Source organism: Hordeum vulgare, chromosome 4H (genome assembly GCF_904849725.1).
Source record: "Hordeum vulgare subsp. vulgare chromosome 4H, MorexV3_pseudomolecules_assembly, whole genome shotgun sequence".
Taxonomy (NCBI): domain Eukaryota; kingdom Viridiplantae; phylum Streptophyta; class Magnoliopsida; order Poales; family Poaceae; genus Hordeum; species Hordeum vulgare.
In genome coordinates this window covers 446873403-446890097 of record NC_058521.1, presented here as the reverse complement: position 1 = coordinate 446890097, position 16695 = coordinate 446873403, and the positions used below count along the sequence as shown (strand labels likewise).

General features: G+C 44.8%; 1 protein-coding gene across 2 annotated transcripts; it reads right to left on the bottom strand.

Annotated features, from left to right (window-relative positions):
• Positions 1 to 13356: 13356 nt before the first annotated feature.
• On the bottom strand, positions 13357 to 16618 carry LOC123448887 (gamma-interferon-responsive lysosomal thiol protein-like). 2 transcript variants are annotated; one of them, XM_045125923.1, is made up of 5 exons: positions 16201 to 16618; positions 14479 to 14544; positions 14056 to 14196; positions 13866 to 13958; positions 13357 to 13718 (listed from the first exon to the last, which is right to left on the bottom strand). In XM_045125923.1, exons 1-5 carry the CDS (start codon positions 16468 to 16470, stop codon positions 13530 to 13532), a joined length of 759 nt encoding a protein of 252 aa, XP_044981858.1. In that variant the 5' UTR covers positions 16471 to 16618; the 3' UTR covers positions 13357 to 13529. The 2 variants fall into 2 exon arrangements, with proteins under 2 accessions (XP_044981858.1, XP_044981857.1); XM_045125922.1 differs by lacking the exon at positions 16201 to 16618 and adding an exon at positions 14753 to 15174.
• Between the last annotated feature and the right edge of the window lie 77 nt (positions 16619 to 16695).

Sequence of the window (16695 nt, the reverse complement as noted above, 5' to 3'; positions counted from 1 at the left end):
TTATAGATATGTTGGAGACGTATCAAGCCGCATTGGGGGAGGGGCTGGGTGGGTCGTGGCAGTTGCGAGGGTCGACGTGGTGTCGCTTTTTGCGAGGGGGATCCTCCCACTCATGAGCCACTGTCGAGCCCAGTGTCAGGGCGAGGCCAGGGCCAGACGGGGAAAGCGAGAGGGGAGGCGACGGTGGCAACTTGAGAGGGAGACGGGAGAAGGAGGGGAGCTAACGGGCAAGATGGGTGGGACAGGAACCCCCTCCAGGACCAGATAGATGCCCTAGGTGGCCCATTTGTGAGGGGGCAGTCGGGGGTGGCCCATGTGATCTTGTCCTGGGATGACAGGCCCAGGCCCGGTACAAACTACCTCGTCTCTACGAGCGGCCTCCGAAGCCTCCGCTGTCGGAGCCCGAGGACACCACAGGGAAGGGAGGATGCGGACTTGGAGGTTTGAGGTTCCAAACACAACGAGGAAGGGGTGAAACAGGAAGCTGCAGACGATCGGTGTCGGGCGAGGGCTGAGCGACAGGACGGGTGGTGGGGGGAAGGGGCAGAGTGCCGCCAGCAGGCACGAAGGGGAGCACCTCCATGAGACGTGAGCATGCTCCAGGTTAGAGAGACCGGCGACAGCCCATGCGCGGCGACGACGTCGCTGCCCCCCCCCCCCAACGACCCCCGACAAGGTCGGCGCTTTTCTCACTAGCGGCGGAGCAAAGCTCCGCAGCTGAGTGCATCGGCGGTACCAGGAGACGGCATTGGAGCCACCGTCCGTGCTGGTCTGCATGAGGTGTCTATGGGGAGAGGGAGGGATGTGGTCGCAGTGAATCACGGGGATGTCGTCCGCTCGGTCCGCCGACTCATCTAGATCGGACCACACGACCCGGGTCGATGCCGGGGAAGCAGCTGGCGGGGTCGGTGGGTGATAGGTCTCCAACGTTTCTATAATTTTTTATAGGTCCATGCTATAAATTATCATCCTAGGATACTTTTTGCGTGTTTATATACAAATTAATATTATTTTTTAGCACTAACCTATTGACCTAGTGCCCAATGCGAGTTGTTGTTTTCTACATGTTTTTTGCTTTTCACGTTTATAGTACCAAACGAAGTCCAATTGCGTGGAAACCTTTTTATGATTTTGTTTCTTGACCAAAACGAGACCTTGAAGCATCGGCAGGATACCACATGTTGCACAAGGGAGGTAGCACACAACAGGGCGCGCCCAGGGGTGGTCGCGCCATGATGTGTATCGGCCCCCTCGGTGGCCACTAGTGCACCTCTTCATCCTATAAATTCTCAAATACCCCAAAAAAAACCTTGGGAGCCACCCAAAACACTTTTTCCGCCACCGCAATTTTAGAGTGAAGTTGAAGATCATCATGACAAGAAGATAATATGTCTACGATGTGATCGTGGAGGTAAATATATATCTGAGTTGCGAGTTTGGTAAACATTTAAGACAATGTGAAAAATGTTTCACAACTCATGCCACCTGGAATACCATAGTGTGATGGTGTGTCCGAACGTCATAGCCGCGCCCTATTGGATATGGTGCATACTATGATGTCTCTTATCAAATTACCACTATCATTTTGGGGTTAGTCATTAGAGACAACGACATTCATTTTAAATAGGGCACCACGTAATTCCTTTGAGATGACACCATATGAACTATGGTTTGGAGAAACCTAAGTTGTCATTTCTTAAAGTTTGGGGCTATGATGCTTATGTCAAAAGGCTTCAGCCTGGTAAGCTCAAACCCATAGCGGATAAATGCATCTTCATAGGATACCCAAAACAGTTGGGTATACCTCCTATCTCAGATCCGAGAGCAAAGTGTTTGTTTCTAAAACGGGTCCTTTCTCGAGAAATAGTTTCTCTTGAAAGAATTGAGTGGGAGGATGGTGGAACTTCATAAGGTTATTGAACCATCACTTCAACCAGAGAGTAGAAGGGCGTAGGAAGTTGTTCTTCTGACGCCTGCACTAGTTGAAGTGGAAATCTAATGATGGTGATCATGAAGCTTCGGATCAAGTTACTACCAAACCTCGTAGGTCGACAATGAAACGTACTGCTCCAAAGTGGTATGGTAATCATGTCTTGGAGGTCATGTTGCTGGACAACAATGAACCTACGAGCTATGGAGAAGCAATGGTGGGCCCGGATTCCGACAAATGGCTCGAGGCCATGAAATCCGAGATAGGATCCATGTATGGAAACAAAGTTTAGACTTTGGAAGAACTACTTGATGGTCGTAAGGCTATTAAGTAGAAGAGGATTTTTAAAAGGAAGATAGACGATGATGGTGAATGTCACCATTTACAAAGCTCGACTTTTTGCAAAGAGGTTTTCGACAAGTTCAAGGAGTTGACTACGATGAGACTTTCTCACCCGTAGGTCATAGCGATTCAAAAGTCTGTTGGAATTATGTTAGCAGTTGTTGCATTTTCATTTATGAAATCTTGCAAATGGATGTCAAAACATTGTTTCCTCGACGGTTTCCTTGAGGAAAGGTTGTATGTGATACAACCAGAAGGTTTTGTCGATCCTAAGGATGCTAACAAGTATGCAAGCTCTAGCGATCCTTCTATGTACTGGAGCAACCATCTCGGAGTTGGAATATACGCTTGGATAAGATGATCAAGGCTTTTGGGTTTATACAAAGTTTATGAGAAACTTGCATTCCAAGAAAGTGAGTGGGGGCACTATAAAATTTCTGATGAGTATATGTGGTTGACATATTGTTGATCGGAAATGATGTAGAATTTCTGGACAACATAAAGGGTTGTTTGAAAGGAGTTTTTCAAAGGAAAACCTGGATTGAGCTACTTGAACATTGAGCGTCAAGATCTATAGAGATAGATCAAGACGCTTGATAAAACTTTCAATGAACACATACCTTGACAAGATTTTGAAGAAATTCATAATGGATGAGTCAAAGAAGGAATTATTGACTGTATTGTAAGGTGTAAATTTAAGTAAGGCTCAAAGCTCGGCCATGGCAGAAGAAAGAAAAAGGACGAAGGTCGTCCCCTATGCCTTAGACGTAGGCTCTATAGTATGCCATGTTGTGTGCCTCACCTTATGTGTGCCTTGCCATGAGTTTGTCAAGGGGTATAAAGAGTGATCCAGGAATGAATCACGGAACAGTGGTCAAAGTTATCCTTACTAACTAGTGGACTAAGGAATTTTTCTCGATTATGGAGGTGATAAAGGAGTTCATCGTAAAGGGTTACGTCGATGCAAGCCTTGACACTAAACCGGATAACTCTGAGTAGTAAACCGGATTTGTATAATGGAGCAGTCAATTGGAATAGTTCTGAATGGAGCATGGTAGCTGCATCTATAGTTGGACATAGATATTTGTAAAGCACACATGGATCTGACACGTTCACACCCGTTGACTAAAAACCTCTCTCACAAGCAAGACATGATCAAACCCCACAACTGTATGGGTGTTAGATTCATTATAATCACATATGATGTGAACTAGATTATTGACTCTAGTGCAAGTGGGAGACTGTTGGAAATATGCCCTAGAGGCAATAATTAATTGGTTATTATTATATTTCCTTGTTCATGATAATCATTTATTATCCATGCTGGAAACTCAAATACATGTGTGGATACATAGACAACACACTATCCCTAGTGAGCCTCTAATGGACTAGATCGTTGATCAAAGATGGTCAAGGTTTCGTGACCATAGACAAGATTTTTCATTTGATAACGGGATCACATCATTAGGAGAATGATGTGATGGACAAGACCCAAACTATGAACATAGCATGTGATCGTCTCAGTTTATTGCTACTGTTTTCTGCATGTCAAGTAATTGTTCCTATGACCATGAGATGATGCAACTCCTGGACACCGGAGGACTGCCTTGTGTGTATCAAACATCACAACATAATTGGGTGACTATAAAGTGCTCTACAGGTATCTCCGAGGGTGTCTGTTGGGTTGGCATGAATCGAGACTGGGATTTGTCACTCCGTATGACGGAGAGGTATCTCTAGGGCCCACTCGGTAATACAACATCGCAAGAAGCTTGAAAGCAATGTGACTAAGGAGTTAGTCATGAGATCTTGTATTACAGAACGAGTAAAGAGACTTGTCGGTAACGAGATTGAACTAGGTATAGAGATACCGACGATCGAATCTCGGGCAAGTAACATACCGATAGACAAAGGGAATAGTATACGAGATTGATAGAATCCTTGACATCGTGGTTTGTACGATAAAGATCTTCATAGAATATGTAGGAGCTAATATGGACATCTAGGTCCCGCTATTAGTTATTGGCCGGAGAGTGTCTTGGTCATGTCTACATAGTTCTCGAACCCGCGGGGTCTCCACACTTAAGGTTTGGTGATGGTTTGGTATTAATGAGTTATGTGTGGTAGTATCCGGAAGTTGTTTGGAGTCCCGGATGAGATCCCGGACTTCACTAGGAGCTCCAGAATGATCCGGAGGTAAATATTCATATATGGGAAGTCATATTTTGGCTACCGGAAAAGATTCAGGTTTTTCCGGTATTGTACCGGGAAGCTTCTAGAAGGTTCCAGAAACTTTCGGCGGAGTCCGGAAGTCCACCAAGGGTTCCACCACGTCCCAATGGTTTGCATGGGCTGAGGGGATACATCGTGGCCTTATTGGGCCAAGCGCACAAGTCCCTCAGGGTCCATGCAATTGGGAAAGGTGGAAAGTCCACCTTTGTATGGAAGGGAAGGAAGGGGACTAGGATTCCACCTCCTCCCCCCTTGGCTACACCCTAGGTCTTGGAGGGGTTGTTCCCCACACACCTACACCTATATATACAGAGGAGGGGCGCCCCAAGAGCACACACGAAGCCCTTGGCGCCCCCCTCTCTCCCTAGATCGTTTTCTCCTCCGTTCGTGGTGTCGGTAGCGCTAGGTGTAGCCCTGCCGGGATAGCACCAGCACCGCCGCCACCACCCCATCGTGTTGTCGGAGAACTCATCTACTACTCTGCCCTCGCTCTCTGGATCGAGAAGGTGCGTCATCGAGTTGTACGTGTGTTGAACGCGGAGGTGTCGCCCGTTTGGCGCTTGATTGGGAGTTCGCAGGACGGATCATGATTGGATTGCGAAGACGTACCACTACATCAATCGCGTACTTTAACGCTTCCTCTTAGCGATCTACAAGGGTATGTGGTTACAATATCTCCTCTCGTAGATGGTCATCATCATGGATAGATCTTGTGTGCGCGTAGGAAAATTTTTGTTTCCCATGCGACGTTCCCCAACAAAGGGTTTTGAGATTGGTAAAACTGACGCACCTTATTCACTAAAAGATTTCATGGCAAACTTGTTGTGTGCCAAATATATGTGGATCATATTGTCTTTGGGTCTACTAACCCACATTTTAGTGAGAAGTTTGGAAGGTTGATGTCAGAGAAGTATGAGATTTCTATGATGTGTGAGCTAAAATTCTTCCTTGGTTTGCAAATCAAACAAATGAGAGAAGGCACATTTATCTTTCAAACCAAGTACACCAAGGACTTGATCAAGAAGTTCAACACGCAAGAACACAAAGGTATGAAAACTCCCATGCCTACTAGTGGACATGTCGACCTCACTAAGGAGGACAAACCGATTGATCAAAAGGTATATCAAGCAATGATTGGTTCACTGCTATATCTATGTGCCTCATGTCCCGATATCATGTTGAGTGTTTGCATGTGTCCCCGATATCAAGTGGTACCTAAATATTGTTATCTAAAGGCTGTGAAAAGAATTGTGAGATACCTGATACATCCACCAAACTTTGACATATCGTATCCCAAGGGATCTAATTTTAATCTTGTTGGCTATTCCGACTCGGACTATGCGGGAGACAAGGTTGATAGAAAATCCACCTCGGGTACATGTTAATTTCATGGAAGATCTCTTGTGTCTTGGTCATCCAAGAAACAAAACTCGGTATCTTTATCTAATGTCGAAGCGGAATACATTGTCGTCGAATCATCTTGTGCACAATTACTATGGATGACGCAAACTCTTAAGGATTATGGCATTCATGTGAAACATGTTCCATGGTTGTGCGACAATGAAAGTTCTATTAAGATTGTCTATAATCTTGTGTAACATTCTTGAACTAAACATATTCAAGTGTGACATCATTTCATTTGTGATCATGTTGGTAAAGGAGATATTAATATCAAGCATGTTTGTACTAACAAACAACTGGTTGATATCTTTACCAAGTAACTTGATGAGAAAGTATTTTGTCATTTTAGGAGTGAGTTGAACATCATTGATTCTTCAAACTTGAGTTAGACTCACTTGGATACATGCATGGGCATGAGCTTACTTGATTAATCCATGTTGCTATTGATTTCACACTATCTTATATCTTGAAAAACTATGCTCCCTTGTATTGCATCTAACCTTTTTGTAGGTACTTGGAAGAACTACACTCCACAAGATTGCCATCAACTCACATCAAGATAAATCTTGTCATGGCCAAGTATCAACAACCCTTTCATCGGAGATGAAGGAAGAAGACAACACAATCATATCCTTGACAACTATATGATGATAAATTCACTCTTGTCATTTGGGTTATTATGTTCTTCCTTGCATGACTAACCAATGTAGGTGAAAAGTGAACCAAAATGACAAGGATAGCTCCCAATTCAAGATGATCTTCATCAACATTGAGCATTCACAACAAGTTCACCTACATGTCATGTCATCAACATCATTCGAAGGTATGTACTCATATCCTTGATAAAGCTTCACTCAAAGTCATGTGGTAAAGCAACTCAAGTGATATGAAGACATTAAAATGCTTAATAGAAAAATGGTAAGCCTATTTTACGCTTAACAATGAGTATGACCTATGATCAAGAATCCTTGCTTAACTCCTCAAGTCAATATACTATAATATAGGTGACCTAGTCACCGCCCAACATCTAGGTGAAGATTCTTGTATGGTAAATATTTATGTTGCATGCTTTCTCGGAACCATTCAATTCTCATCTATATGCATGTAAATATTTCAAAAAAAAGTATTCACTGTTTTATCTTTTTTGTTTTTAACCTTTAGAACTTTTAATCTATTTGAGTTCAGTAGTTGAATTTTTAATTGCAATTCAGTCTCTCTGATATGGGAAACTCGGTCTGGTCGAAATCTCCTAGAGACCTAAGATCAATTTCGGTCCTACCGAATCGAATTGCCTCGGAGACTCCGAATTTTATTACTATCTATGATCTTTGGGATTCTCTTTGTATTTCTGGATATTTTCCATAGTGGAAGAAACTTCTAAGTGATCCCACACTTCTATGACTACCTGAGTTATTATTGATCTTTTCCATTTATTCCAAAGTGGGACATAATCTTATTATCGCTAAATAGTCAAGGGGGGTACTTCAAATGATCACATAATACAAGGGGGGAATCATCTAGGATCCCTAATAACCACGGGGAGAAAAGTTCAAGGAACCCTTATCTATACTCGAGGGGGATAAAAATCCAAGGAACCCTTATTAAAGGAAGAAGAATCCAGGAGCCCTTACTCTTAGTGAGCCCTTTCTCTCTGACATTTTTGGAAATTAATGCCAAAGGGGAGATATATCAAAGCTTCTAAATGCTTATACCAAAGGGGAGATCTACCAGAGGGGAGATCCGCCAAAAGAGGAGATATATCAAAGCCTACACATTCAAAGGGAGAGTTACGATGAAGGGGGGAGATATAGAAAGTTTTATTTGCGTTTTATTGCCTACTTTGGATTGAAATTGTCTCACCCTACCTACTCCCAATATCTACATGCTATGATTCTGCGGGAGAGGAAATCCTACATACCACATTCATTTAGGGAAGTAAGTTCTAAATATTCTTGGAGACATATCTATCGTCAAATCCTACTTTCAATATGTCTTCCATGTCTTGGTACTTTTGAAGCTCTTAGCATCTTTATAGTAGAATACTCTTGTGTTATATAACATTTGTTTTCCCAAGTTTACTCCTACTGCTAAGATGCTCAAGAACCTCAAGGTAAGCATATGCATCATATCCTTGTTCAAGATAATCTCTTATCTCTTGCACATATTGTTTGCAAGAGTGAGTCTTGAACATGTAAACCTTTCAGTCACATATGTTTGATGCATATAGCCAAGATTCATATGACTTGTCTTGTCCTTTCTAATATGTGTCTGCTCATGCAGTCCAAAGCAAACATCTCTTAAAAGGGGATTGCACATATTTAGGGGGAGCTTGTATTAGTCATGTATCTTTCAAAGCTGTCATATTCTACTACTTATCTTTATTTGAAGCTTTGGTTGTATGTTGTAATCAATTACCAAAAAGGGGGAGATTGAAACCACATATGTTCCCTTGGTGGTTTTGATAATTAATGACCACATACATTGTCTCTTGGACTAACACTTTTACCTAGTATATTTCAGGAATAGTCCGCACAGATGCATTCGTTAAGGATTGTGTGGAGAAGCCCCAAGGAAGGAAAGGAATAGGTTTGGCCAAGCTTCAATATACAAGACTGTGCACTTTATATTTGTGAGAAATCACATTTGATTCCATAGGAAAGCCAATAGTATTAAAAGGGGGTGAGATATCTATGATGAATTGGTTGCTCAAGTGCTTTGAGATAGCCACCAAAAATACTCAGCAATTCTCATAATATCTCTGTCCAAAGCCTATGCATCAAAATCTGTGCCACCAAGAATTCCATTTCGGCCCTACCGATTTTTGAGAGATAAAACCTTTGCCAAACCATAGAATCTCGGTACCACCAACTTTCACTTTGTTGCCACCAAAAATCTGTGACCAACTTTCTAGTCTGTCGATTTCAAGAATCGGAATTTCCAGTTGTGAAATCGGTCTCATCGAGATTTGGAAACTACCCTAGGTCACCATATCGGTACCACCGTGATTTCTATATCGGTCTCACTCAGAATTCGAAAGTTGCCACATTTTGTGCAAATCGATGCCACCGAGATTCACTTTGGTTTCATCGAGTTGGGCAATAATGTTGTAACGGTTGGATTTTGGGACATGCCTATATATACCCCCTCCACCACCTCTCATTTGCAGAGGAAGCACTCAGAACACACACACACACACACACACTTGCCATATATGTTGACTAGCATGTGTAGGGTGCACTATACTTGTTAGAATTGCTAAAATCTGCCAACCATTAAAATTTGGAAAATGCTAGGATTTAATTTCGGCAAGTAGTCTATCCCCCCCCCCCCGCGCGCGCGCGCGTTTAGACATCCCTTCTAGTGATCCAACATATATACATATGATCATTGTCGTGAATATCACATAACTATGCGATTTTCTATCAACTGTCCAACAGTAATTTGTTTACCCATTGTATGCCTACTACATGAGAGATGCCATTAGGGAAAACTACGGCCCCCGGGCCTATTCACTTATAAGTTTACAAACGCTCCAATACCCTGTTGTCTTAATTTACTTTTTATTTACTTTACACTTTACAACTTCTATCTACACACTTTACTTGCATGCAAATAACGAGTCCAAGGGGATTGACAACCCTCTTGCCTGCGTTGGGTGCAAGTGTTAGTTTCTTTTGTGTGCAGTCACTGAAGACGGGGGTTTGTTATTAATTCTATTAGTTCGATAAACATTGGTTCTCTAGTGAGGGAAATACTTACCTATATTGTGATGCATCACCCGTTCCTTTTTAAGGAAAACCCAAAGCAGATCACAAGCATCAGTGGGCACGTCACCGGCAGGGGGCACGAGGAGGAGGCGGGTAGGGACTCTGGCGGAGGGCGGGGTGGGGGCGGTTGCGCAGGCGCCCCGATCGCCATCGCCTGGGCGGTCGCCCGAGCACGCTGATTCAAACGACATCATCGCACTCCCTGCAAAGAAGGTGCGTAGGCCTAAAAAGAAGAAACCCACTTGGCAAATATGAAGAAAATCAATTTCATCATTTCACACGTTTCACATTTTTAGTTGCCGAATTTTTTTTCTCCATAGCTCCTAGGTAAATTTGGATTTGAAACTAAACTTTTACATGTTAGCTTGGAGGCACCCTCTAAAGCCTTAGAGCAACTGTAGCAGACCCCGTATATCGCGTGAACCCGCAAAATAACCGCCATTTTATAGTTCTATGCTGAAAAAGTGTCCCGGACAGACCCTGTATCAGTCGCCAAATCATAGAAAAATTTGTGGGGCACGGTAAGAGTTTGCCCTCAACCCTTAGATTCACGTGGTGGGAGTGCAACCCGAGCTCGACCCCTATCGGCAGAGATTTTTGGCAGGAGGGAATTTCTGCATGGCTGGTCCCACTTCCAATTCGGTCTACCTCCGTTGATGTCCCTCCGACCGCCGTGGACCACCATCCGCGTCCGCCCATTGTCGCCATGGAAGCCTTCGAGTCGTTGTCTATCACCGTCGAGGTCATCCACGCGCCAAACCCTCCGCAAATCTCGTCACTGGCCATGTCGTGCCCGACGTCGTTCAACCCTCGTTCATGCCACCCCGCAAGCGGTAGGGCAGCATCGTCATCTAGGGCGGCTTATCTGCAGCCCCCGTCGGGCAGGCACGCGTGCCCGCCTCCGCTAACGTTGTGATTCCGGAGAGACCGGCCCGGAAAGGCAAGGTCTCGGGTGTAAAGTGCAAGAAGGTGGGCGCAAGATCAACCCCGCCAACGCCTCCACCGGTTGCACCGGCGGGAACAACCCCGAGGATCACGCGGACGGCTATGCTACCGTCCCGTCCAACGTGTTCGACAAAATGGGTGCAAGGTATGAAACTTTCTTAACTTGTTTCTTTGTTCTCCATTTACGCTTGTTCATGAATTATTGATAATAATTGTAGGGACGGCTTGCACAATTCGACTGCCATGTTTGTGCACTTGTTGGACAACAACACCGTCTGACATCGATTAAGCACCGATCAGTTATTATGGTTACAGTGAGTTGGATGGTGGCGTGCATGATCACGGTGAGGAAGAAGATGGGGTAATGGAGGTTGACAAGGTGGTGTTCGACCAAGAGCAAGCAAAAAAAGGTGCAAGATCCAAGAACTACACGTCACTGGAAGATCAAATCTTGATCAAGCCATGGGAAGTTGTGTCTCTTGATGCGACGACCGGCATGGACCAAACCGCCAAGCGATATTGGCAAAGGATAGAGGATCAATTACTCCGCATGAGGGCGAAGTATCTCAATAGAACACCGCGCACCTTTTGGTCTCTTCAAGGTCGTTGGGATGTCATCAAGCCGGTTTGTAGCTGTTGGGTTGCTTGCTTGGAACAAGTGTGCAATGCATCACCAAGTGGCACCGTTGAATCAGATAATGTGAGTTCTTTCTCACATTGTACTTTAAGTGTTTCAACCAAGTTTCATATATTGACATTATTTTTGTTTTATTGGAGAAAAACCGCAATAAGTACATGGATATTTCATGTGGTAGGTCATTCAACCTAGAGCATTGTTGGAAATTGCTTCAACATAGCCAAAAGTGGGAGTTGATTGAGAAAGAATCCCCAGGCTCACTCACCGAGATGGATGATGATGATGATGAAGATGATGATGGACCAAGAAACAAGAATAAGCCAGATGAAAACAAGAAGGCCAATGACAAGATCAAGAGGTAATCAGAGGCATCAAGCTTGCGTGATAAGATAGATACCATGGTGCAATCAAATGAGGTGTTGGTGACTAAAAAAAGGAGTTGGCTGAGAAGAAAGCGTAAGAGAAGCAAGAAAAGTGGTTCTTACTCAAGGAAGAGGTTTGCACAAGGCCGCCATTGAGGAGAGGAAAGCCCTTGCCAAAGAGAACAAGGCCTTGGCCAAGCTTCTTGCCAAGGAGAACAAGATCATGACCATGAAGCACAATGAAATGGACGACATCACCAAAGAATGGCGTGATATGGCAAGGAGAGAAATCTTGAAGAGAAGGATGATGACTGCAAGGTGTGATGGCTTCGGTGCCAGTGGGAGAATGGGTGGCGGTGGTGGAGAGTGATGATGTTGACGATCATCATCACGGAGATGATGATGATGTCTTTTGCATGAGGTTCTTTTGCGGTTGTGGAGAGCAAAATCGATGACCAAGATGGTGATGAAGATGGTAGTTGCTTTTGCATGACGTTCTTTAGCGTCTTAACCGAAAACTATGGTTTAATTTGTGCGTAAACTGTGTTTGATTGTTCAAATTTGCTGCAAATCATCGAAATTGATGTCAAATTGTAAGTTTGAATTTTTACAGTTTGCGGACTGGCGAGGGCCGTGGCAGAACAAAATTTGTGTGGCGGAAATGTAAAACGGAATATTCTACGAATATTCTATTTTACAATTCCGTGATGCGGTTCTGTTCTACCACGACCCTCGTTAGCCCGTAAAAAACATTTTTCGCGAACCGTAAACACAGGATATAGGCGCGTGGTATACGGGGTCTGCTAGAGTTGCTCTTAGAGGCGGCAAAATGCACATTGTGGATGCTGCCCCCCCCCCCCTAAACTAAGGTTGACAAACATGTAGTGCCTCCTTTTAAAATTCAATTTCATTTTCACTTGGCGGATATGAAGAAAATCAATTTCATAATTTCACATGCTTCACATTTTTAGTTGCTGACGATCAGTTTTCTTCTCCATGGCTCCCAGGTGAATGTGGATTTGAAACTGAAATTTTACATGTTTCTAGAGGGTCACCTCTGCACCACACTGTATTTTCAGAATTTTTGAAACATTTGAAAAATAGCTTCACCGGTTTCCACCAAATATTGGTTTCCATCGGATACTGTCTCTATCTTAAGAATTTCCCTCGCTAGTAATTTGTATGAGTTCTAACAAAAATAATTAGTCCTTTTCAAAAGAAATAGTTTTAATGAAAACCTAAAGAAGAAGAAAAAAAACGGCATATGTGGCTAGTCCAGTTAGCATCAAAAAAGAATTTGGGGGGGGGGGGGGGGGGGTGTTATAATGTGTCACAAACTTGCCTAGCTTGCCTAGAATGAGTAAAATCGAGAATTTTCACTAACTGGGGTGATATCTGTCACAAACATGTATTTTTGGGGTAAAAGACGGAATTCACTCTTTTATTCAGATAGTGGTACCTGTGTGGAGTCAAGGTCAATGTTCTCTTGTTTGGAAGAAACAAAATAGAGAAACTTCTATGTAAAGACAACATGAATCTCTTGATGCTAAGCTGGATGGCCTAGATAGAAGGTGTGGCTACCTGGTAGGATAGAAAGTTCACACTTACTTAGGTTCGGTAGTTCAACAAACCAGAAACCAGATAGGGCTAGCAGGATCACCATAGATCACATTATTATGCACATTGCATATCTCCATATTAACTTGAACACCGCCTAAAAGAATAACTTCAACAGAAAAATAGAACTGACAATGCTCACGTATATCTCCATATTAACTTGAACAGAAATTTACATCACCATAACTCACTTTAGTACCGATGTGCATCTCCATAATTAACCTGAACAGAAAGATGAAACTGTCCTATGTTCACATATATCGGTATAGGAGCTCCGAAAGGAGACATACAATTTATCAATTGCCATCAGCCGACACCATCTTAATCTTGTCATCGAGCTCGAAATCGCCAGAGTTGTAGGTGACACCGTTGCCTACCTCCACCACCTGTTGTACGATTGGGTAGTCACGGCCCAGCCCTTGGCAAATCTTGGGAGGATGGCCCTTGTACGCCTTGCAGACGTAAGCTTCAAAGTTCTCGTAATCCTGAAACAAACAAGCTCATCATGACTCAAAAACTACCGTATGCTCATATGGTGAGATTCAAACATGAAGCTGAGAAAACAGTTAGTAAAATGTGAAATCGGCTATCATGATTGGATCAAAAACTTGAGAAGAGTAGTCGTTACTAACCTCGTAGAGCGGCTCGCCATCAACCACCACCCATGGAACGTACTTGTGCGGAGGCACAAGTGCATCAGTCTGTTTCCCATACTTGAGCGAAAGCTAGATGGAGCAAGCCAAAATACAAACGCTGTGGTTAGCACTTTACCTAGTATAAAATGTATGTGAATGATACAGCGCAGAGGCAAAGGGAACGGACCTTGTGGCCATGCTCACTGTTGTAGCACTCCATGACAGGCTTGGGGTCAAGCCCCTGTTTCTGGAAGCACGACTGCCATTCCTCGCGCTTGCGGTTCATCACCAGGTCTTCCACGCAGTTGATGAAACCGAAATGCACATTCTGCAACCAATGACAAGTAGCTATCATATCAAAGAGGATGTGTAACAAAATTCTCCAGACTTGGAGCAGAACTGTCTAAATTCTGTAGCGAGAACTCGGACCTGGGGAACCAACGACAACTACCTAATGACTATTCTATACTACTATAACTGATACAAAGTTCACGTTGTGATTATTGTATCATAGTACAGCCTATTCTTTCCTGAGAACTTAATGTGGTTGCAACAATACGTTGGAGGTGAAGCTGTGAGCAGAGGTTATGATGAGATGTGGACGACTTACCAAATCCGGCCAGGCCTCGATGGCGCAAGCCTCCACATTGTTCAGAAGGCATTCATCGGGGCCATGCTGCAACAAGCCAAAATCCCAATATTAGTATGAGCATCAGCACCACCCACCGCCAAATAGTCAGTAATTAACAGTGCTAATTAGAAAGTATGGAGTACTACTCAGAACTAAGCACACACCCCAGGATCCCCGACTGAAAAAGAGACATCTAATAAGATAACCAAAGGAAGAAGCAGGGGAAGGGATCGGGTGCGCGGCGATGGCACACCTGACAGGTGATGGCACCATGCGCGTCGACCTTGGCGTTGCCGTAGGGAACCAGGGTGAGGTCTGCGGCGTCAAGGAGTCCGTCCTTGAAGACTCTGGCGAGGCTGTTCACCACGAACTGCTCTGAGAAGGGGCACAGCGACTCATAATAGAGCGCCATGTTCACCTTCCTGCTCGCCGCCGTGACAACATCGCCATTGGCGCTCGCGGAGGAGGCACTGAGCAGCAGGAGTAGCACAGGGAGGAGGAGGAAACGATGGGGGCGGGCGGCCATGGGGTTTCCTCCTCCGGTCGATCAAGGGGCAGAGGGTGCAGAGAAGAAGGTGGAACCTTGGAGTGAGTGCAGGAGGTTGGCAACGAGGGGTTTATATTGGCGATTAGGGTGAGGCGCGGGTAACCACGTGTGCAGCGAGGTGATTTAAAGGCCAAACCAGAATGACTCCATGCTTAACTCAGCTACATGGGTGTGCCGGTGTGGTGCATATTTGAGGTGTGAATTGATCTTATGAGCACCTGCACGATAAAATGATGATGCGAATAAGTAGAAAGGTGCCCTTAGTTTCCAGATGCTGGTGAACACTAAGACTGCTGCACAATCAAATGAAGCTTGTTTCTTCTGGAAGAGTTTCCACTCTAGACAAGAAGAACTCAGTGCGATACAGGTCGTTCAGAACTAGATCACGTAAACCAGAAGTTAAGCAACTTGTTGAGGATTGTTAGTGGCGTTTCTAAAAAAGCTAGCAAATACAAAACCTCAAAGCAATTGGCTTGCAAGGAATTAGTAACCCTTCCATAAGCTGAAAACTAGAACAAGAGAACTCTACGGTAGAATGGTTGGTAGTGGAGGTCTGCCCAAAAACCAGGCCATTAATCACCCGTAGAAATATAGCAGTACATGATTATGATTATTGGTGGCGGTTGCAAACCATGTTCTCCTCCTCTTTTTAGAAACACAAACCGTGCGCACTACGTAGTGGGTCAGTACGAGATTAGTACGTAGTTCAGAGCCGAGAGAGAACTCGTTTTAGCTCTGGCGTGAGTGAGGCAAGGCAGGCAAGTTACAAATGTAGTTATTTCTTCGTACAAGGCAGAAACAAATACAAAGAGGGCAAACGGGCCGCGCTAAATGGAACATTCTGGGCCGCGCGCGTCCACCTTGGTTTCTCTAACCAGCCAAAAAAAATAATGGCAGGATGGCGACTGATTAGCAGCAATACACACCTTGGCCGCTCTGATGACACGCTGCTGCTGCCACTACCGTTCAATTACTGCTTGGTTTGACAAACCGCTACGCTAATTAAAGAAGCTAGATTTGCGCTTGGATCAATTACCAAGTCAAGAGAAGAGGAGATTCGTGGCAGAGCAAAATTCAGTGCTAGTAGAGTACTACTGTACTGTACTAGCTAGGAGAATTGAGGATTGAATCGCTGGAGTGGGTGACGGCGGCACCTGGCAGGTGATGGTGTTGTTGGCGCCGCGGACGTGGGCGTTGCCGTAGGGGACGAGCAGGAGGTCGACGGCGTGGATGAGCCCGCTGTCGAAGATCCCGGCGAGGCGGGTGACGATGAAGCGCGAGCAGTAGGGGCAGAGCGACTCGTAGTAGAGCGCCAGGGAGACCTTGGGCGGCCCCGCGGCAGCGGCCGGCGGCAGGAGGGCGCCGATGACGGCCGGTAGGAGCAGGACGAGGCGGAGGCGGAGGGCGCGACGGGAACCGGCCATGGCGCGCAGGGGATCGCGTCCTGCGAGAGGACTTCTCCTCTCCTGGTCAACCGGAGAGCGGCGAGTTTGTGTCGATGTCGATGGGCATAGACGGGATCACGGGAACATACATACAGTACGACAGTAGTACGTAGGAGCAGTGGTGTGTGGTGCCGGCATATGCACGTCCATCTCGGGGCGAGGCTACACGATATTTCTCATGTGTTTGGGACGTGTCACGATTCC

Excerpts from the sequence above, each read along its gene's own strand:
- LOC123448887 (XM_045125922.1), bottom strand. The coding sequence starts at position 15,025 with ATGGCCGCCCGCCCCCATCGTTTCCTCCTCCTCCCTGTGCTACTCCTG. Across the intron at positions 14,545-14,752 it reads ATGGTGCCATCACCTGTCAG|CATGGCCCCGATGAATGCCT; the intron begins GTGTGCCATCGC and ends GGCTTGTTGCAG. Across the intron at positions 13,959-14,055 it reads ACAGTGAGCATGGCCACAAG|CTTTCGCTCAAGTATGGGAA; the intron begins GTCCGTTCCCTT and ends TGCTCCATCTAG.